Source organism: Botryllus schlosseri, chromosome 4 (assembly GCF_051294905.1).
Source record: "Botryllus schlosseri isolate E-star chromosome 4, Bs_hap1, whole genome shotgun sequence".
Classification (NCBI taxonomy): Eukaryota; Metazoa; Chordata; class Ascidiacea; order Stolidobranchia; family Styelidae; genus Botryllus; species Botryllus schlosseri.
The window spans coordinates 27,889,755-27,912,848 of NC_137239.1; the positions used below are offsets into that span (position 1 = coordinate 27,889,755).

Consider the following 23,094-nt stretch of genomic DNA (forward strand, 5'->3'; position numbering starts at 1 on the left):
CCCCAGATCGACCCTTGGGACGTCGACTTGAATAATAATTTTGGTATTGATTGAATCGGCTAGCCTAGTAGAATCTATTTCAAAAAGAATTAGGCTTCGGACTCTACATATATCTCATTAGAATCGAATTGAAATCGGACATATTCGAAATTTCGATAATCCGGACACAATTATGGCCCCAGATCGACCCTTGGGACGTCGACTTGAATAATAATTTTGGTATTGATGGAATCGGCTAGACTAGTAGAATCCATTTCAAAAAGAATTAGGCTTCGGACTCTACATATATCTCATTAGAATCGAATTGAAATCGGACATATTCGAAATTTCGATAATCCGGACACAATTATGGCCCCAGATCGACCCTTGGGACGTCGACTTGAATAATAATTTTGGTATTGATTGAATCGGCTAGCCTAGTAGAATCTATTTCAAAAAGAATTAGGCTTCGGACTCTACATATATCTCATTAGAATCGAATTGAAATCGGACATATTCGAAATTTCGATAATCCGGACACAATTATGGCCCCAGATCGACCCTTGGGACGTCGACTTGAATAATAATTTTGGTATTGATGGAATCGGCTAGACTAGTACAATCAATTTCAGTGATTAACATTTAAAAAGTGGTATTCCGCGAATCACGCAGCCTCATTCTAAAATCGGAATATATGACGAACCCGTACCAGGACGGGGCTCGTTCACTTTCGGACCAAAAACCCTTTTTCTCCGTAAGGATGTACTGATTTTGGTCCGAAAGTGAACGAGCCCCGTAGGTGCGTGAATTACATTTTCCGGAATCATCATCCGTAAGTGGAAGAAAACATTATAAATTTTGACATTTTTCGTAGATTTTTGACTTGCTCAAGCCAAAACAGTCCTCCAAATTAGTATCAATGATCGTGCCTTAAGGTTTTATCAATATAAAATCCCTTAAAATAACAAATTCACTATGAGACTAGCGTCTTTGCATTGAGAAACACTGGAAAATGCCAGGTTGACAATTTATCAACGTGTGTGCCGATTAAGTTACCTTAAATCCCAGTGCTGATAAGGGTTAATACGCGAACATGGCAAATACACAAGACAATGCCATGTTGATGCTCTGCTTCTAGTAATATCTGAGGTAGTCTAACTGTAGGTGATTCAGTATGTGAGACAAAATCAGCTTTCACCATTGTGTCCAAAACATTATTCAGGTTTGTTGTCTTGGCGTAAAATGGCTTCTGGTGAATTAAACTACAAATGACTAACCTACAGAGGCTAGTTAGGCTATCCAATGAAACAGTGAAAGTTTGAGATTTTGTCATTGCGTCTGGGCAGAGGAACGCCACCTTTATTGTCGCACCCTATCTGAGTGGCAAACCAATATAAAAGTATGGTATACTTTCGGTTGCGCGATACACCCGCTTGATAAGCACTGGTCTAGCTAGTCTACTCTACAGACATTCTCCATCTCCTACTTTTAGTACGAGATAGGCTACTAGTCGACCGCCTTCGCACCAGTTTTACGGCGTAACAATAGACTAATACGACGCAGGATACTTTATATCGGGGCAATGCCGCATTCTTTCCAAGCAGTGCTGCTCTGCAGATTGGAACTCATTACGAAACGGCGGGCCGTATTCTTTCGGTAACTAATTATTTCGTCGCGGGCTGGACATTTCGCTTGGCGGGCCGGATCCGGCCCGCGGGCCGTAGATTGCCGACCCTTGGGCTATCGACTGCGTCACAGTGATTCTGAACCGGGTGTCGATTAAACTGCTCGACTATATCTAGCTAGAGTAAGTGGTCCGACGGCTCATACTGCATCTTTTTCTCAAGTATTTACACAATTATGACATCCAGCCTTTGAAAAAAATCATTTTATACGCGTTTTAAACAAAGTGTTTTGAGACACTTCATATTTTCATTTTTTTCAATTTAAAACAACGCCTGATTAGAGGCGTAGCCTATAGGTATAAAATATAGATCCATAAATCGCGTAACATTACATTATGCATCATCCTTCCTGTGCCGCACTGTTGTAAAAGGGCCCTCAAACAATGTATCTCTCAGTGCTGGGATGACTCGAGTCAGACTCGAGTCACCTTTTTCGTTTGACTGGGCCTCCATTGTTTTCTCACAAATAAAGTGACTGCAATCGAAGTGATCGAAGCTTACAGCTTACGTTGTCGTAAACTAGTAGTAAAGTAATTTAGTAGCAAAATTAGCATTTCTGTTCTCTGCTCTTACCTTAATCAAACGGTTTAAGGAGATTAAATTCGAATATATAGTTTATATAGTCCTAAACCATTGGCGCAGGCTCGAATTGTATCATATCAATTTGTAAATGGATAATGTATTGCATATCTTATCAATTCGTTTCTCTATTCTGTATTTTATATTTTAGCTGGTAAGTATAAACTGAGGCTGTGCAATTATTTACGTGGTTTAATCGTTCTACATATATGTGAGCGATACAGCGCCTTCTTGCATGTACATTTAACTCTATTTTCGTTCATCGGTTCGGAATCAATGACCACTCAATCTGTATTTCAGACAGCTCGCAAAATGCAATGACGTAATCATGCCCATACTTCGAAAAGGCAACTTGACTTGAATTGTGACTTGACTCGACTTGGCTCGAGTCACTTCCAAAAATCGATTGACTTGACTTGACTCGAGTCGAAATGTGCAATGACTCGAAATGACTCGTGACTCGAAGGTGATGACTTGATCCCAACACTGGATCCCTTTCCAATAACCGGTAACTTCCGCGCGGGCTGGAGATCTCGCATCAATTTAGATGCGCCCTCCACTCCTGACTGCACTCAACATTGCGACTCTGACTGACGACTCGCTCCGGCTACCGTCTCTCATGTGAGTGAAATTGTGATTTCGACTCTGAAGTCTGAAACCGACTCCCTAAGGGCAAAAAATGTACACAATTCTCTGCTTCAGCTACGACCCCCGCGTTGCCCCAAGAATTGCTGTCAATAGTTCTTCTTCAATAACAGTGATTCTCAAACTGGGGGTGCACCCCCTTTGCAGGCGTCAAATCATCTGAAGGGGGTCGAAGCCATTTGAGAGAAATTATCATTCTTGAATTAGGAATGAGTTAAACTTGTGCTGAAACCTTCAAGTTTTAACAACAGTGGCAATATTCCTAATAATCTGATGATTTTAAATGTCATAGTTACGTCGTCGTGCCATCCACACACCGCTGATGGATTTTGTCTGACACCAGACCTTGAACCGATCATAAGATGTATTGTATGAATTAAAAGTAGGCCTAAATGGTGAAATCGTGAAGCTGTCAGCTCAATGGTACTTAACCCTTACCAAGCCGCAGAACCCACGGAACACGCCGATTTGGAGGCCATCACGGAGCCCCAAATTTCATTAATACAAATATCTATCACAATACAACACAATACAGGGGAAGCGAGTGGCGCAGTGTGCTAAGCATTACAGTCCCGACACCAATGATTGCTGTTTGTAGTCTCGGCTCTGTCGTGTTTCTATGCGTCTATCTGGGCTCCTCAGCGCCTTCACAAGCCCAGATGAAGAGAGAGACGAACTCAAGAAAGCCAAGGCGCCAGCAGAGACCAGAAAAAGAACGGCGAAGGAGGAAAAAACCGAAAAGACACGAACCTTACAAAATTACCGTGAGGGTGCATTTGACCGAAGTGTTGATAAGCGCCAATCACAACACACATTCAACTAAATCTAATACATTAATCAGGGTTACCATATTTCGGAAATCTAAATGGAGGACAGATCTCCAAAATTTTCAGACTTACAATAACCGGAGTAAAATCGGGAAAAAATGATAAATTTTTCGCGACTTTGTGGTTGGTTGACTTTAAAAAAGGTCATTATCCGACTTGGCTCCAGAAATTCACACTTTTGTTGAATTCTTCGTTGATTGACTAAAATAGACAAAAATATCGACATTCCAGCTCAGCTCCCGGAATGTCCTCCGGAACGTTACTCCGGTGCCGATGTACTGTACTTCAGTCGAATTTCACCCTATATTTAACCATAATTCGCCAATAAATAGGACAAAATCTAAAAAAAGGACATTTGGGCGTCCTCCTGGGACAATTTCAAAATAGTCAAAAAATAGGACAAATCCTCTTTAAAGAAGGTATTGTAACCCTAACATTACTACAGATTACTTATGCGCAAAAATTAGCTGTACAATATCAGTTGCTCGTCAACAGAGTGCTGGACGAACAGAAGCCCCGGGTCAAGCGGAGCCCACTTTGTAATTCGGGTGCCCAAATTTCGAAAATGTCCAATTTCAATTCGATTCCAATGAGATATATGTCGAGTCCGAAGCCTAATTCTTTTTGAAATGGCTTCTACTAGTCTAGCCGATTCCATCAATACCAAAATTATTATTCAAGTCGACGTCCCAAGGGTCGATCTGGGGCCATAATTGTGTCCGAATTATCGAAATTTCGAATATGTCCGATTTCAATTCGATTCTAATGAGATATGTGTAGAGTCCGAAGCCTAATTCTTTTTGAAATGGATTCTACTAGTCTAGCCGATTCCATCAATACCAAAATTATTATTCAAGTCGACGTCCCAAGGGTCGATCTGGGGCCATAATTGTGTCCGGATTATGGAAATTTCGAATATGTCCGATTTCAATTCGATTCTAATGAGATATATGTAGAGTCCGAAGCCTAATTTTTTTTGAAATGGATTCTACTAGCCTAGCCGATTCCATCAATACTAAAATTATTATTCAAGTCGACGTCCCAAGGGTCGATCTGGGGCCATAATTGTGTCCGGATTATCGAAATTTCGAATATGTCCGATTTCAATTCGACTCTAATGAGATATATGTAGAGTCCGAAGCCTAATTCTTTTTGAAATGGATTCTACTAGTCTAGCCGATTCCATCAATACCAAAATTATTATTCAAGTCGACGTCCCAAGGGTCGATCTGGGGCCATAATTGTGTCCGGATTATCGAAATTTCGAATATGTCCGATTTCAATTCGATTCTAATGAGATATATGTAGAGTCCGAAGCCTAATTCGTTTTGAAATGGATTCTACTAATCTGGCCGCTTCTATCGAGACCAAAATTATTATTCAAGTCGACGTCCCAAGGGTCGAACTGGGGCCATAATTGTGTCCGGATTATCGAGATTTCGAAAATGTCCGATTTCAATTCGATTCTAATGAGGTATATGTAGAGTCCGAAGCCTAATTCATTTTGAAATGGATTCTACCAGTCTAGCCGATTCCATCAATACCAAAGTTATTATTCAAGTCGACGTCCCAAGGGTCGAACTGGGGCCATAATTGTGTCCGGATTATCGAAATTTCGAATATGTCCGATTTCAATTCGATTCTAATGAGATATATGTAGAGTCCGAAGCCTAATTCGTTTTGAAATGGATTCTACTAATCTGGCCGCTTCTATCGAGACCAAAATTATTATTCAAGTCGACGTCCCAAGGGTCGAACTGGGGCCATAATTGTGTCCGGATTATCGAGATTTCGAAAATGTCCGATTTCAATTCGATTCTAATGAGATATATGTAGAGTCCGAAGCCTAATTCATTTTGAAATGGATTCTACCAGTCTAGCCGATTCCATCAATACCAAAGTTATTATTCAAGTCGACGTCCCAAGGGTCGAACTGGGGCCATAATTGTGTCCAGATTATCGAAATTTCGAAAATGTCCGATTTCAATTCGATTCTAATGAGATATATGTAGAGTCCGAAGCTTAATTCGTTTTAAAATGGATTCTACTAATCTGGCCACTTCTATCGAGACCAAAGTTATTATCCAAGTCGACGTCCCAAGGGTCGAACTGCGGCTATAATTGTGTCCGGATTATCGAAATTTCGAAAATGTACGATTCCAATTCGATTCTAATGAGATATATGTAGAGTCCGAAGCTTAATTCGTTTTGAAATGGATTCTACTAATCTGGCCGCTTCTATCGAGACCAAAATTATTATGCAAGTCGACGTCCCAAGGGTCGAACTGGGGCCATAATTGTGTCCGGATTATCGAAATTTCGAAAATGTCCGATTTCAATTCGATTCTAATGAGATATATGTAGAGTCCGGAGCATAAATCTTTTAAAAAAGAGTTCTACTATTCGTAGTGATCATATATTCGGGAAAATGATGATTCTTTGTAGCTGCCGCCGGTGTCAAACCATTCTCGCACTCTTCGAAATATATTTATACCCCAAGGATTGTCGATAGACATGGTCTGCTGAGCGTTATCATCGACACATTTCTGGCGATTTCTCTGCAAAATATTCAGTCAAACGGCTGCGTAGTAGGTATCCATTCGTCTTCTTAAAATTGTTCTTTCGTCATAATACCCGGAAATACACCCGAAAACCGTCGTTTACAGGCATTTGTCGTTGAATACATCACCAAGAAATAGTCTGGCAAGAGGTTCTCGAATATGCCGATGTAATTTCCAAAGCAACAAACGTAATGACACCCGAGTATATTTTCATGATTCACCCGATCACCGATTTCGCGCAAAAATTCTAATAGAATCACAGTGGTATAATTTGCAGGGTTAACTTGCAAAGTGCAGATTGCAGAATGCTGCTGCTGTTAACTCTAGTAATGCATGGATGCGTTTTGCAAAAGTTTTTCGTTAGATGTCGATGGTGAGCAGGAACGGAGCTGTAAATCGGAGCCGCAACCTTTTGTGTGCAGCGATCCAAAACGGCAAAAATTGTCAAATATTTACCAGCTTGCGCGCCAAGCATTCAATATATTAATATTTTACGTTTCAAGCAAGGTATAGCCTACCACCAACCCGTTTTCCTGCAGCTGGCAACGGCATCCGTTACCCAGTGATTCTTGAATTATTGGTCGCAAAGGGAATAAATTTTGGTCGCTACCACACCCGACCTATCGCTTACATGCACGTAATATTTTCATAATTTATTTTTAGTCGCGCGATGATAGATCTTCTGTGATTGATTTGGTCGTTTCCAAGTCCACTGTGTTCGGTACCATATCCAATGAGTGACAGGCCAATCAGTGTTGTCACGATGATATGATCTGATGATGATGAAATGTACCCACCCCTGTATCATTCAATTCGGTTTGGTGTCACATTAAGGTTGGTGTGTAAAGGATCACGGTATACTAAGAATTTTCATTGCTCCAGATATATTGGAATCGCTTGCCACCAGTCGAAACTAAAAGAATATCTCCTTCTGACGGACGATGCGAACACGATTCTAAATTCTCATTTCGACACGGGGCTCATTATTTTCCTCAGCAGGTCTCATTTGATACATGCGGCTCAAGCTGCGGGCCAGGGTTGTAACCAAGTCACAAGGCTCCGAGTCACAATCTCAATTTTATAGTTTTGACTCGAGTCAAGTCGAGTCATTTTTAAGACCGAGTCAAGTCCGAGTCCAAGTCGTCGAGCAAAGGTACGAGTTCGAGTTATGGTATTATGACTCGAGTCCGAGTCCAAGTCATTGTGTTGACTGCTCAGTTTCCAGTTAGAATCTTGTGATGCCCACTTTTATAACTCTGTTTTGTGATATCAAATGGTTCCCATTATAAGATATTAATTTTCCTCACTTTTAGCAGTATCTGGTCGGATTTTCAAGTACTAGTACCAATAAACGATACCAATAGGGTGGTTACGTTCCTGTTCTTCGTAATTACAATATAATGTCGGTCTTGGCCGTCAGAGTCTTGAATCATAGGACTTGGTGCGCATGACTCGAGTCAAGTCGAGTCGAGTCATTTCCGTATTTTGAGAAAATGACTCGTGTCAAGTCGAGTCATCATAAAATCGTGACTCGAGTCGGACTCGAGTCATTGCAACCCTGCTGCGGGCACTGCACTATTCGGCACTGGTCATTTCGGCGCCTGGATAGTGGACCTAGCTATGTCGAACGTTTTGGCCAGCATGCGGCGGTTATTTTGTTTCAAGTTTTTTTTTTGGCAGCGCATGCACCGCACAGGAGTCGCATGTTGTCTGAAACTTTATGTCTAGGTCGTGTCTTCTATGGCGTGAAAATGCCCAGCACAGAAATGCCGGCGGTTCATAAGTTGCGCTCCCGTAGGCTGCGCACTGCACATGCACAGTCAACAGAACACTGCTAAACCAAAGTACCCAAATGGTTTCATACGATATTTGGTTGACGTTCTTTCATAACTGCTAATACGGTTGACTCATTTATCAACACCATGCATAGTTTTCAAAAACATTTTCTATATACATTTATATTTATTTATTAGGGGTTCCCACATTACAATCAAGACATTAGGTCCAATAAATCGCGCGAAGCGCGGAAAATAGTTTCAAGATATGCAAAATCTGCCCTAAAACACTCTATTTTATGTTGATTTACGAAATAATTTTGGATCGCCTACGAGCTTTGTACATTTTGAAAACTTCTGAATCATTTTTTGCAAAAACATGGTTATAATAGGTTGTGTCAAATCATTTGGTGTGCCATGAAAAATCATCTCTCGTGCCACAAATGGCACGCGTGCCGGGGTTTGCCGACCCCTGCTGTAAATATAGCTGTGAACGAGCACCTCGTCATGTACAAATGTTTTTCCCGTCCAATTCAAGTCCAGTACAATGCTCATCTAGCTGCTATAGGAACTGTACATCATCCATTCAGCTATATAAACAAGTTCAGAATACGAATCCGATGTGACTGATAGTGATCAAGTTTCATAATAAGACTCTGATCCAGTGTCAATATATTTCTGTTTTGTCTCAATAAGGTTGTCTAGAAACGGCTGCACTGCTGTTGACGGTCACTCGATATCACGAGGAAGGGCTAGTTGTTATTATTTGATGTTTGTTGCTAGTACATTTGTTATTTGTTTTATTTAATTCAATATAATACATTTTTATTCTGTCGGACGCTGGTGATTACAGGTTTACTATGCATCATCTTGCTTGGCTAAGAGCTTTGTAGTCTTATTTATCATATAGGTCAGAGAACTCGTTGCATTACAGATTGGGTCACTAATCCCTAAATCTAAAAGATTGCAACGATGTTGTAACTCAGAATCTCGAACTTTCGAAAATGAGTTGGACTCGGAGTTGTGTTGATTATAAGATATAGAAACGACTCCAGCAGTCACAAGTAAAAATCGGAGAATGCTTCCCTTGTTCATCCCCAAATCGAATCCAAAATAAGGACAATAGAGTGATTTCAGTTTTGATACAATAAAAAATTGCCGAAGTGCATTAGAATTTTTTGTAAATGACTTTGAAACGATCCTAGAGTTTAGGCCTATACTATAGTTGATACTACGACTGTATATAGTGTTGTTATCCGAATCGATAATCCAGTTCTCGCTGCAAGTTTTATGCCATGAGGTCCTAATGCCCAGAAAGCATCTCAATAGTAATGTTTGACTGTTTATAGAACTACGATAGTCGTAACTCGGAGTGTCTAATTCCAACAGCATAGCATGAGTTGCATGATATCGATTATATCCCCATAGCCCAATGCCAACGGACGCCAAGTCGTCAATGGACTTCGGCTACTGGTACTTGAGGCTAGTGACCTATTCGCTGCTATCAATGGTACTACAGAAAAACAATGAGAATATATGTTGTCCATGGGACTTCAAATATCATTCAGGCGATAATTCTTAAGCTACAATGTGAATGGTTAATGGCGGTTTCTAACCGAGTGATGCTTCTTCATCAAGTGATATTATTCGATAATGTAGTCAAGTTTATGAAAGGGGGGTATTTTGATAAAGATGATAGAGATGATAGTGCATGCATCGTATTGTATACAGGAGCGATAATTATCTGCTGGTCGATAACATAATCAACATCATTGAAACTAGCTATTCATGAGCATGGGCTACTAGCGCTTTCGTTATATCTATTCAGGACAGATACAATTGAGAGTGTTGTATTACTTATTCTACGTATATCCACCATAGGATATAGTTTGCAAATCAGGTCAAGGCAATTCATGGTACACAATTTTGCTGTTAAATCGTTTATAGTTGGCGAGGATGAGCCAAACGTACACCAATATGAAGATATATCCCAGGAATGTATAGGGATATGTTTACGTGGTCCACCTTTCTGGGCGTTACTATGCGCTTTAATTCGCTAGATGTGCGGATTTCCAAACATAAAGTTTATAAAATGCCTACATCAAGTGCGACCGGAGGTGTGATACTATAAAAGAGATAACAATTAAACCGCCCTCGATTATTGATTGCCATACACTCATTAGTGTCCCTGAAAAGTATCGACCGTTAGTTTCACATCAAATAGGTGTAATAGGCGTCCAGTATCACGATAGTTCCACTTGAACGTAATATGCCACGTTTGGTCGAACGATTGCCAAATTGTTTCAACGTCACTGTATACTTGAATGAGTTACCAAAGGTATTATTTTAAGTGTTGTTGTAGATGGCCTTTATTTAAAAAACTGTTTAACAAATTGTTAGTCTCTTGATTTTATTTCGTGTTTGCTTAAGCAATCATTAGGCGATGAAATTAAATTATACGAGAGAATCGTGAATTCAGTTTGGAGTGGAGTCGCCTGGGATAACAAAGTCATAGAATGATATTCTGGAGTGCGGATAACGGATGGATGAGCCTGACAACGGAGCAGTGAGTTTAAAGGATAGTAGCATTTCCAAGATCTCAAGGCGCAAAAGTAAAGCAGGGAGCGATTTATGCTCTGTTTCGAGGAGCTCTTCTGTACTGACGAAATACGCCTTGACTAGTTCTGCAAGGAAACCGTTGCCTAAGCGATGCAAGTCGAAACCTCACACCTTTGCGGATTCGTATTTGAGCACTGATAACGTCAACACGAGATACCTTTGGAAGCGCAAAACAAAAACTAATAGCAAAAGTGTGAGCAAATTTCATTTACTCGCAACGAACGGAACAGTAAATTCTGCAAAGCTGGGGCACGTAATTAGCAGCGAGAATAGCTTGCATGCTCTGCATAATCAGGAGGTTTCGGAAGATGATATTAGCGAAGGTATTCCAATCGCTTCGTTGCACGTTGTCACCAGTCACCTCTCCTCATTACGAGAATAGAAATCATGTAGATTACTTCTTCATTATTTGAGCATACGTACACAAACACATGCATAACCTACAAGTTTAAGCAAGGTCAAATACAGCTAGTCATTAATATACTTAGCTCGCTAGCAGGCTTAATCACAGCAGTTCTTGAATGTCCAGAAATGCGTGTTATTCACTCGCCTTAAATTTAGGTAGTCCTGTGCAACCAGTGGTTCTGCCAGCATAGGAAGCTTATTTCTCTGCTCCCAACAAATCAGAGTTGGAACTAGAGAATTTTCAGCTTTACGAAATTAGATTAGAATTAGAAATACCGAATTCGTAAAAATACGGTAATTGAAATAAATTCCGTATTATAAAGAACGACAAAAAAAATCAATTTCAGTTCATGTCATATTAGACTTCATTCTCATAAGCACTAAAAAGGCAAATGTACGTTAGGCTTGGGCATGTAGCGTTCTCGGGGAAACCAGAAATTTGATTAGAATTAAGATAAGAGCATGGGAAATATTTCACGAACTATATTATCAGCATTTCGCTCTAGTTATTCTAATTAGATGACTAGAACTATATAGTTGTCCATGTCTGTAAACAATTTCACAGAACGAGCCACCCATATCCTTGCAATTAATATTTACTTAGCACGCACTTCAGGAATTGATCATTATTACATTTCAAATATTTTCATTTATTAGTTCAGATTTTCATTTTTTTCACTATACTTAACATCTGGATACGCAGAAAATTGCATATTCTCGAGTGACACACGCGAATTCTACAGATGCCGAGCTGCAATCGAAAGAGTTGAATAACGGTCTCCAAGATTCCAAGTCGAATCGAATGCTACAAGGCATAAATCCGCAGTTGGAAGACATCGCAGGCCATCGTCCCTACATCGATACAGTAGCCGAAAAGCTGCCACGTAAAAAAACTCCAAAAGGCGCCATACCTCAAGGCGCGGTCGGCAATGGTGCTGACAGTAGACCGTCGGCTAAACAACGATATGACGTGACTATACCGAACAGCGACATGCGTAAAGCACAGGCAAAGAATGATTCGACTCCGAACACAAGCACAGATGATGATGGATCTAGCAGTCCAGCGAGAAAATCAGTCTACGGTAACGTTCGTAGAGCGTCGAAGACCGTATTCACAGGAAAGATGGAAATTCTGGAAGAACGCAACAGTTTCATCACGAAATCCGCATCGCCTGAAGACAAAGAGTCGGCCAAAGACGAATCTTCATCTGATCAGGACACAGCAGACACTGTCGTACAGCATCACTACGATCAACACCAGTCGCATTTGCACGCGGACGTGCCTTGGGAGAGCAGAAAACCGAACTCGCCCATTGACGAAGAGCTTGAAAACGCAGAGCAAGCGATCGTGGAACAGTCGGAACAGAATCGAATCCAGACGGTATGTGATCGCTATGAGTTGGTCGTCTAATGTTAACGAAAACCGTGTATTATGCAGATTTTCAGCCCAGCGAAAATAAAACCCTAACTCAGAATGATATCGCGGTTATAATATAGATCAGTGGTTCTCAACCTTTTTGTCCTCGCGGATCCGCTTTGGACCGCCATGGACCCCGCGGACCCTCACAAGATTTAGTTCAGATATAGGTCAATTATCGTGCAATTGTCATATGTCGTGTGCAAATATTAGCTGTAGGCTAGTGACAAACAGCAACAAAATGACTTGTCTTGAAAATAAAGTACTATACGTAGAAAATGGGGAGGCCATTTTGTCATAGCGAATTCTGCCGCTGAATTTCATGAAATACGTGGTCGTGTCTTCAAATTCGATATGATATTTTTGTTCGCTTATCGTCTGTCAAGTGCCCATAATCCATTTCCACTGAGACAATTGGTGGCGAATGTCATAGGCCTATTAACGCGTAAAGCTTCCGACGACACCTTTGGCCACGATCGCAACATATATGGCACTAAAATTGAAAAAAAAAATTAATGCACATATCACGTCCACCCTATAGTAATTTTTAACTTCCAGCTAATCTTATGGAAGTTATTCTTGAATAGTATGGTTTTAGTATATCACAGGAGAATATGGATTCCGCGGCGCGGTTTCAATCCCTATGTTTACACAAATTTGGAAAAAAGACTTCAGGAATTTTCATGTTCAACGACTGTTCCCTAATTTGCTGAGACTAACAACTTCAAATCAAAACTGGTTTGCAAACATTTTGAATCCAGCCTTCAACTACTTCAACCTTTTTTTCCGCAATCCCCAACAAAACATCTCTAAACAGCTATATGTTTGTATCAGTATAAGCTATTGGCAATTTGGCAATTGAAATGAATTGGCACAGAATAGGATATTTCATCCCAGACTGCCATTCTGTTGATGTGACTCCTGAAGTTTCAGCAGTTACGAAGCGCCAATGCCTGGTGCTATCCATATAGCTTAAAAACATTCAAATTAAGTTTTCAATAATTCAGCAAATTTAGAGGTTTCGCGGACCGCTAGGGGTCCATGGACCCCCGGTTGAAAACCACTGATATAGATCCTCCGTGCCGACGTGCATACCTTACGTTCCTACGTGCAAGCATCATTTAGTTGAAAATGTTGTGTTTGATTTGTGTTGTAAGCCTAAAAAAGGACTGGAGTATTCATTTTCACTAATTGGAAGGTTGTGAAAGCACTTCAATATCAGTATCCGTTTATTAACATTTTCATCATTTCAAACCACCACAAAACTCTGATCCAATGAAAAGATAGGAGGGTGTCGAAACAACTTGGAGTAGTCTTTGAAAGCAGACACCCACCTTGGCCTAGGTGAAGTAGAGAAGAGGCATGATCTCTGACTGAAAAGTAAAGCAGAGAATATAAAAGGTAAGCGACAGAATGAGGTGGCATGTGGCGGAAGGCGAGATATATATGCTAGGTCGTGGTCCGGTAATCCTGAAGGCTGACTAGCTGACTGGTATCCCTGAAAGTGCTGTTCACCTGTTTACACCCTATAAGCTATAGTGGGAATTTGATAAGTACACATATTTTCCCACCCATGGATGGATTTACAGTGATGCTGAAAGACTAATACTTCTCGAGAAGTTGTGTTTCTACGCTATGAGCGACAAAAGTGTGTATTCACACACCCCTAACACCTTTTTCAACAGGTGTGAATATACACCCTTAGTATACGAAAATAGTACCTATACCTAAGACTACACCGCGGTATAACTTGAACACAACATTTTAATCCTAATGATACTTGTACGTAGGATATAAGAAGGTATACACTATACACGCAGATATACACGTATTCTCGTACCACCCTTTAGGTGTGAACACACACTCTTTTCGTAGACTGTAGTGTAGAGTGCACTATTTTCACCCCTACCTGAACATCTTTTTCCGACAAAACTGATTATGTTTTACGATTTGGATCTTGTAAAGTAGAGTTATGAGATAAGTTTACATCACTTTGCGAGTGAAATCGTAATATGAACCGCTTGAAACAGCGCCTGTATCTCCGTAACTGACTATATTATAAGATACTGCCTATTTCTAGTGTCATTAGTCTTTGCGATAGTCGCGAACATGCATCTTGCAATTTAGAAAGTAGGCACAACAGAAAACAGCTGAATGTATATGCGACCCCTCGATCTAACTACTTTTTTAAAGTCCTTATATAGTTCTTTTCAGATCATTCATTTTCGATTCCCACTTGAGTTAGTTTTGACATGTCTTGCAAATTGCCATATCTACATGTAATCTTACTGGAAATTCACGTCACTTGTACGTCTACTTATAGCAACGCTGACCATTGTCGCTGCCTCTGTTATGACTAGGTTGCGTTTTCACAATTGATGCCGCAACTATATTATCCCAGTATTGCAATATCGTGCCACCCGGACTTGGTCAGTAAAAACAAAACTCCGCCAATCTCAGTTACAATTGTCGTCGTTAGGTTGCGTTATGCTTAGGGTTCGGAGAATTCCTTTATCTGCTGAAAACCGGAATCTGATATAACGTAGGTTTACCATATATGTCATCCTTAGGAGGATGTATCCTCCCTTTTCAGGAAATTGAAAATGTCCTCCGAGAACGCCTAAACGTCCTCCTTTTTGGCAATTCGTCCTCCTTCACAGCTTTTACAGCTAGGCTAAAGGACAGGGTTAACTGAAAATTGACATGAACGATGCGAAATAGGTAATGCGGACGTTCGAGGGGTTCATTCGAGAGTCGAACAAAGTGATGGCCTTTTTTTTGAGTCAACACAACAAGATTTCCAGTAAATATTTCAAAATCGGATGTTTTCAATTTCAGTAAACTAACTATTCTGATTTTTAGAAAGTGTCCTCTTTTCATGTTTCCAAAATATGGTAACCCTACATAACAGTCATTGAGGGAGTACTTTTCCCAGTCAAGCAAACTTGTACAAACTACTGGATATTCAAAATTGACAACTAAAGCAAGAACTACTCACTTTTCGAAAAGTCGCAACTAACTGACTAAAACTCAACTAAACTAGATTCAATTCCAAAGCACCTTATTAATTTTTGGCCTCCAAAACCCACCCCTGACTATGCCCCTGTTACTGTTAGTATTGATGACTCTGAGCTAGCAATGGTTGCAAGAACAGAACACCGGTATCACAATTCACGCGAAATGGTGACACGGGTTATGTAATAGTTCAGCAACTATTTTTAAGTGCTCAAGTATTGCTACTCACTTTTCAAGATCCACAACTCGAACTACGAAATAAAAATGGTTGTTAATTGGCCGACAACTAAAAAGTTTGGTGCTTTGTACAAGTCTGCATTCCTGGGAAAGCAGCCTTGATTGTTTCACACATCATTTTCAGGAAGCCACAAAGTTTTTAACGACCCTGTGCCGCAATCACAAACGCCGGAAAGCGGGAGAAAATACGGACGCAGTCCTGTTCTGTAAGATTTGTCTCCAAGCTGTTTGTTACAAATGCGCCTTCGAGCGTCACAAGGATCACGACGTCCTGCCATTGGCCTCTGCGGTGAAAGTGATTAGAGTGAGTATCGGACGCTATAGCCCGGTTTCTACATTGGTAAAGCATCTTTTCAAGCACTTGTGCATACTTTCAGTTAAAGATGGCTGAGAGAAAACGAGAAATTGAAAACAGCATATCACAGATGCGCGGAAGGAGAAAGATAATGGAGGTTGGGACTAGACCTATTGAATAGATGAAGTTCCCTTGTTGATATCGTAATGTCCGTGTATAGCCCCGATAATCATATATTTACTATGATCGGTTTTGGCGATATCAATACCAACGTAACGCGACTATAGTACCGTAAAACACTGGCAGATACCTTGGGGTATTGTTAATCGGTTTGCTCACAATACTGCAAAGTTTTGAGAGCGGATATCGTGGTGGATTTGTATTCGATTGGCTTGTTGCTGGGTAGAGTGGAAAAGATAATTGAATTCACTGGTGCTTGATGTCGTTGACACGACACTCGAGCTTGTGTACTAAGCTCGTCCTATATTTGAAATACAGACAGGAGAAAAACATAGACAATCGTAAAACTTTACGTTGCTGAAAATATAAAGGGTGCATAAATAACGCAGAAATCAAAAAGCAAAATAATAAACTAGTCTAATGAAAGCATCGGTATAATATTAACTTCATATTTATTCACGAGAACGACATAACTCATGATATTCCGACATCTATTTGTGGATCCGTGGACCTATCATGCAGTGTACGCCATAATAGCATATAAGACACTTTGGTATGCTGCGCTTCATATGTGGGTTAAAGTTGGGGTTGGACTAGGGTTACCAAACGTCCTCTTTCAAGAGGACTTGCCCTCTTTTTTGAATTTTTCGAAAGTGTCCACGGAGGACGCCCAAATGTCCTCTTTTTTAAAAATTTTGGTTAAATATAGAGTAAAATTCGTGTGAGGTACAGTAAATCAGTACTCAAGTAACACTTCGGCGGGTATTTCGGGAGTTCAGACGGAAAGTTGACCTTTTTTTAGTCAACCAACTACAATGTCGGGTAAAATTTACCATTTTATCCTGATTTTACTCCAGTATTCTAAGTCTGAAAATTTTGAAAAAGTGTCCTCTTTTCAGATTTCCAAAATATGGTAACCCTGGGTTAGACTTCTATCTAGGAATACGTTAGGGCAGGGGTGGGCGAACTACGGCCCGCGGGCCGCATGCGGCCCTCCGCACCGGTCTGTGCGGCCCGCGAGAGTCTAAAGAAACTCATTAAAAATATGGATAAAATGTGTACTAAAAATCGACTTAATGCAGGGACTGGATTAAACTTTTCCTTTATAAATTTCAGCATGATAATGGTAAGGCAGTGGTTCTCAAAGTGGGGGTGCACCCTCTTTTGCGCGGGAAAACAACTGAAGCCAAGCTTAACTGAAGAAATTTTTCGCGCTTCGCGCGATTGCCATCCCATTCATATTTTTTGCTCTGTGTTTAATCTGAATTTCATCCACAGTCGTAACCTTCCATACTTTCAAACTATCCGTCTGGTCTGCTACCATCCCGGTTGCATTTTGTGATATGAAGATAAAAGGGCGCGAAACCTTTTACCATCAAAACGGGGGGGGGGTGTAAATACTTCCTATATTATTTTTTATGTTTCATTCCTGGCGCGACAGCCCGATCTCAAGGCCCACGCAGTTTGAAAGGTGTCAACTGCGAAACATCACAGAAATCCTTAACGATATTGACATAATTCGGATCACGAGTGGGATTTCAGATTGGCCACTCCAGTTTTAATTACTTCAGTAATGTGCTTATAAAAATGATTCGCGCGTGTCTTGGGTAGATTCGTTCTCTGTATGCGTAGAATTGGGTATTGATATTTTATATACACATATTAGAAGCGTGTTTGAAGCTAACATTGTTATGATGGTGTCCGCATTGTGTTTCCTGGAACTTAACCAAAAGTGGAATTGGTAAATCTATGAACGGATCGCTGCTCACAGATTTAAATTTCAATCCTGCTCTAAGAATCGGGACTACCTACTTTCACTTTTATAGTTTTGGTTATTGAGGTCGACCAGCCTATGAAATCTCGCCACTGTTTCTGACGCGTGTACGATATCATCAAAGCAATGTTTGGATTGTTTTAAATAAGCATATATATTATCTCCATGTCCTCACGATATAATCAAATACCACTACTACGTTTTGATTTATAATCCCAATTTCATATAGTGCGGCCCGCGAATGGATTCATATGTTGAATGCGGCCCGCGAGCTCAAAAGTTTGCCCACCCCTGGGTTAGGGTTCGGTTAGGGTGAGGCTGTGGGTAAGGGTTAATTCCCGGATTATTTTTGGGCTTAGGTTTGTTTTATGGTTGTAAAGTCACATGCTAGGGTGTCGCATACTAAACTTGACTCGATCGATATTTCAGTTATAAGTTTGCTTTATTGATCTAAATATAATCATGTGCCGACCCACGTCAAATTGTATAGGCGTGGGTCAAAGACAACCCCCTGTGCATTTTGTGTGCATTGCTCGATTCGCTATCCGATTCAACATTTCAGTCCAGTTCAGAAGACGTCCGAAAACGAATCAAGTCTCAATTCGAAAGAACAGTGGAAAGACTCCAAGAAAAAAGCGAAGAAATTATGACCGCTTTGGATAAGACGAAACAAGATAAAGTGACCGCTTTGTACAGGCTGCAATCGCAAAATGAGACGTCCTGGGGACAAATTGACGCAGTACTCAAGACGGCAGACGATGTAAAAATGTTACAGGTGAATTGGGGCTCAATTGAAAGATGATTCAATAATGTATCTCCTTGTAGAATTTATATGGTGTTACGATATGCTTGATCGAGGGTTGTGTGGGTTCCTGTTATTGATTTGTAGCTGTCACGACATGTGGACTGCTAAGTGAATGTACTTCGAATTCGGCTTGTAATGGTACCTGTCTAGTAGTTAGTTTTGCAGCTAGAAGCTCAGCGATAATGCGATAATTTATCGTAGTACAGTCAATCAATCTGATTCTTTATCTATTCTTATTGCAGGAATTCTCGTCTCTCGGCCCGGAAACTATGTGAGTAGGTTGTATGTGTATATTACGAATGAAATGTCGCTATACATTGATCGTATTCGGCCGATGCTATAGAACCGTCACTCGTTATTTCATTAGATCATCGAATCAGTTTGTATTACTGATCACTGACAATCACTTTTTGTAACAGAACCGACAGAATAATTTGACGTTTTTGCTAGAACCGACTGACAAATTGAATCAATCAGTCAGTCCGAATCACAGACCTATACCATTAGATTTGGATTACCCTCGAAAACAGTGAATATCATCGCGTCTTCCCAGAGAATCGTTTTGAATGAAACTTGAAGGTTGAAATTCCACTAGTTTGTTCTAGAAATTTCAAACTGACCACTCGTATCACATGCCAAGGAATAGGTGGCGTATCTAGAGGGCTATTGAAATACTTTGAAGTAGAATTGGATCGCTTCCCAAGTGCGAGCCAAGCGTCTTTAAAATCTTCTTATATACAAGAATGAGTGAATGAACCCGTGCGGATTTGGGTCTGATGTCATATTTGAGTATCCATGCAATGTAAGGCAAAGAATGGCTGGTATCCTTCAAACTTGTTTTGTTTCTATGTCCCTGGAATTCACCTCAATCATGTTTACCGCCATAAATTTGCACTGACGTGTTTGTAACCTGATTACTAAAGATATACATTATGCTGGACACATTTCCGAATATTTCCAGAAATCTCGGTGGATTCGGATCGCCAGCGCCGCAAGATTCCTGCCTTTCTCCCGTCGTAATGAACTCTCGCGTCACGATTGACTTACAAAAGCTACAGCAGGAAATCGAAAATATTCGATTGCAGAACGAAGATGATTGTAATGGCTGTATTCTTTCGCCGGGAGACGTCAATGATACGACACGGTTGGTTAGGCACATAAATAAACAAATACGACTGTGAATAAAGATCTTTGATTCCGATTCTGCTACAGAAAGAAAAAGAAACTGGCTTTCAAGCTCGACGCAAGCACTGCGGGAACTGCACTTCGTATCTCTGCCAGTGGGACCGCTGTCGAATACATTGGCTCGGCGAGAAATAACTTGCAAGGCGGACACATTCGCATACACCCGCAGGCACACAATTCATCTTTGCAAAACCCACACCCGTATCCCCGTATCAGTGCCGCGAGATTACGGAGGAGCACCTTTGCCACTGTTCTCTCGGACACTTGCATATCTCAGGTATGACTGTGTTAACTCTGCTTCGTCAACGTGCGTCGTTTTGTAGTTAAGAAATAACTGTGCTGATTTTCAATCAGCCATGGTGCACGATATTGTCGGATGTGCAATGTACATTGTACGATTTGTATGGAGTCGTTGGCTTCTATTTCAGACATATCTTCAAATAATGGATAGCAGTCATAGTTGGAAAACTAGCAAATGTTCAGCTTTTCCAAATTAGATTAGAAATCGAACTACTGCATTCGCAAAACCGTGAGAAATTTATTGTATTCCAAATTCAAAAAAAATTAGAGCATAGAAACATTTCGCAAATTAGATTACAATTATGTTAGCGCCATTTCACTCTAATTCGGTGGTTGTCAAACAAGGGGGAGCGCAAAGCTGCGGTCAACTGAATTTTTTTTTCGCTCCCTGCGCGATTTACCTCCAATTCATAGTTATTGCTCTGTGTATAGTCCTAATTTCATGTTTGAGAATTCTCTCATCAACAGTCATATGCTTCCATGCCATCAAACTACCAGTTTGGATTGCTAGCATTCTGGTTGCATTTTGTGATATGACGATAAGAGGGGCGTGAAATTTTTCACTATCATAATGGAAGGTGTGTCTGAAAAAGTTTGAGAACCACCGCTATAATTGGTCTAGTATTGTACAACTGTTCTTACACTCCAGGGAAAACAATACTGGGAAGTTTCTGTGAATAGAAGCATGGAATATCGACTTGGCGTGGCTTACAAACATATGCAAGGAACAAAGACGTTAGCGGACGACCACAACAGTTGGACTTTATGCTTGACTTACCCAGACAGGTAGTTACGTACCTTTCCAGTCGCCGCATGACTTGGACCGTTTGCGTTGTTGCTTACTCATACAACAACAGGATAGCCAGATCTGGTCAAAGTATAGTCAGCGTTGCTACTGATGTAAAACGGTATCGCATTGCAAATTTCCATTCACTTTTAAGCAGAAAATCAATTTCAAAACTATTTCAAGTTGGAGTAGAAATGGAAGGTGTGAATAGAATGAACGTTTTCTATTTGGTGGTTTCGAAACGTAGCCTTTGGCGATAATCGGAGGTGACTATAGAGATTGCAAGGTGCATCTTTGAGACAAATCGCAAAACGACCAACGACAGTACAGATGGGAGGATCATCGAAAATAGCAGAGGCGGTCAAAGTAGTTATCGTCGGTGCTCATGTAGAAGTAGTGATTACCAAGTCTGTGAAAAAGTAAGTATTCTAGGCCTATAGTTTCGCCTGAAAAACTGAAAACTGTCAAGTAGAAATAGAAGGAATAGGCTAAGGTGGGTGTCTGATCTTAATGGCTAATCCAAGTTGTTTCGACACCTTCCTATCTTTTCATTGTATCGCAGTCTTGTGATGTTTTGAAACGATGAAAATAATAATTAACCTGATTGATTGATTGATTGATTGATTGAGTAGTGCAGGTAGACAACACCTACTGCAAATACTTCGTTACTGACCGCAGTAACCACCTCTGGAAAATAGACTCAGATACCGCGCTAATTCGTGCTATTCTGGTGACAATTTCACTCGTGTTGTACATACAAAGTTTTCCCAAGACTATTTTCTGTACTTCTCAAAAATTCAAATTGTTGAAAAGTAGGTAGTTTTGCCTAAAAGTGTTCAAGTAGAAGTGCTGCACTCTAAAATATTTCAACTGGAGTAAGCAGTGAAAGCAGTACAGAGCTATACGTACGTTAGTGAAATGACGTATCTGTGAAGTCATTGACAAAAAATTAATGTAATAGGTATGGTCAGAAAATACAAATAATCTTTAATTCAATGTAAAACTCGCATTATATTCTTTGCGTTCGCATAAAAGGTGTTTATTTAAACTTTCGTCATCATTCATGCTATTGTGACGTCATGGTGGGTGATACTCGAATATAATCGACTCAATCGGAAGCTTGATACCCGATTCAGAATCGAATCACTCGAATTTGCCCAACCCTACTGACTGCTGCCCAGTGACCGTCTCTGTATATTACACAATTTCAAGTATTTACTGCGTTTTCCATCTTGTTCAGATTTTCAGCTTTGAACAAAGGCAGGAAGGAATACATCTTCGTCGCCAGCCACGTCGCGAACAGCACTTCGAAAGTAATGCGCATCGGGGTCTATTTGGACTACGAAAAGGGCATTCTGTCGTTCTACAACGCCAGCAACACGGCCGAGAAGCGCCATTTGTATACTTTCAGAGCTTTTTTCAACAGGCCTGTGTGGCCGTTGATATCGTTGCGACAAGGCAAACTTCAAGTACTCACGGGACTTCCGATTCCAAAGAATCTAGTGTGGAAAATGCGGTAGCTTAGACTGAATGCGTATGCTGCTTGGAGCTACTCCGTGCATGTCTGCCAATTTTTTCCTGTCGCTATTATTTGAATAAAGTCTGATATATTATTTTCAGTAAGGACTCGCGTTATGCAGAGTATGTCAGGTGTAAAGATAGTACAATCAGTATCTTACTTTAAAATCGTTTTTCAGGTGTATTATTTTCCACAACGACTCGCTTATATGGATCGTATGGTATGTCAGAATGAAAAATGATCGGCGATTAGTATCTCGCTGATCCCGCTCCAGGAATTACGGGTTCGGTATCTAAATTACGCAAACCGCAGAGACGGGGCACGGTGGATACTTCATATCTCATCGAGTGCTATTTTACTGCCGACATTGGAATCAGACTTGACTAGTTAATTCTAGTTGTCTTACAGTTAGACCAGTGATTCACAAACTGTAAGCCACAGATTCTTAAGTACACTGCGAATATATTTAGAATTATGAAAACGACCGTTTATATATATATAAAAC

General features: G+C 40.5%; 2 protein-coding genes across 3 annotated transcripts in view; one reads left to right on the top strand and one right to left on the bottom strand.

The window, feature by feature from the left end:
* Positions 1-23,094, bottom strand: part of LOC145438357 (transcobalamin-2-like) — a 204,357-nt gene that overhangs the window by 67,363 nt on the left and 113,900 nt on the right. The gene's annotated exons all lie outside the window — the stretch shown is intronic.
* On the top strand, positions 9,214-22,693 carry LOC145437689 (uncharacterized). Of its 2 annotated transcripts, none has more exons than XM_080314969.1 (10): positions 9,214-10,993; positions 11,819-12,456; positions 15,869-16,048; positions 16,122-16,196; positions 18,556-18,768; positions 19,041-19,069; positions 19,760-19,942; positions 20,011-20,260; positions 20,933-21,072; positions 22,311-22,446. In XM_080314969.1, coding segments are annotated over exons 1-10 (2,109 nt in total). In that variant the 5' UTR covers positions 9,214-10,593; the 3' UTR covers positions 22,312-22,446. The 2 variants fall into 2 exon arrangements, with proteins under 2 accessions (XP_080171095.1, XP_080171094.1); XM_080314968.1 differs by having other exon boundaries at positions 10,079-10,993; positions 20,933-21,069; positions 22,311-22,693.

Excerpts from the sequence above, each read along its gene's own strand:
- LOC145437689 (XM_080314968.1), top strand. The coding sequence starts at position 10,594 with ATGGATGAGCCTGACAACGGAGCAGTGAGTTTAAAGGATAGTAGCATT. Across the intron at positions 18,769-19,040 it reads ACGATGTAAAAATGTTACAG|GAATTCTCGTCTCTCGGCCC; the intron begins GTGAATTGGGGC and ends TTCTTATTGCAG. Across the intron at positions 19,943-20,010 it reads GACGTCAATGATACGACACG|AAAGAAAAAGAAACTGGCTT; the intron begins GTTGGTTAGGCA and ends ATTCTGCTACAG.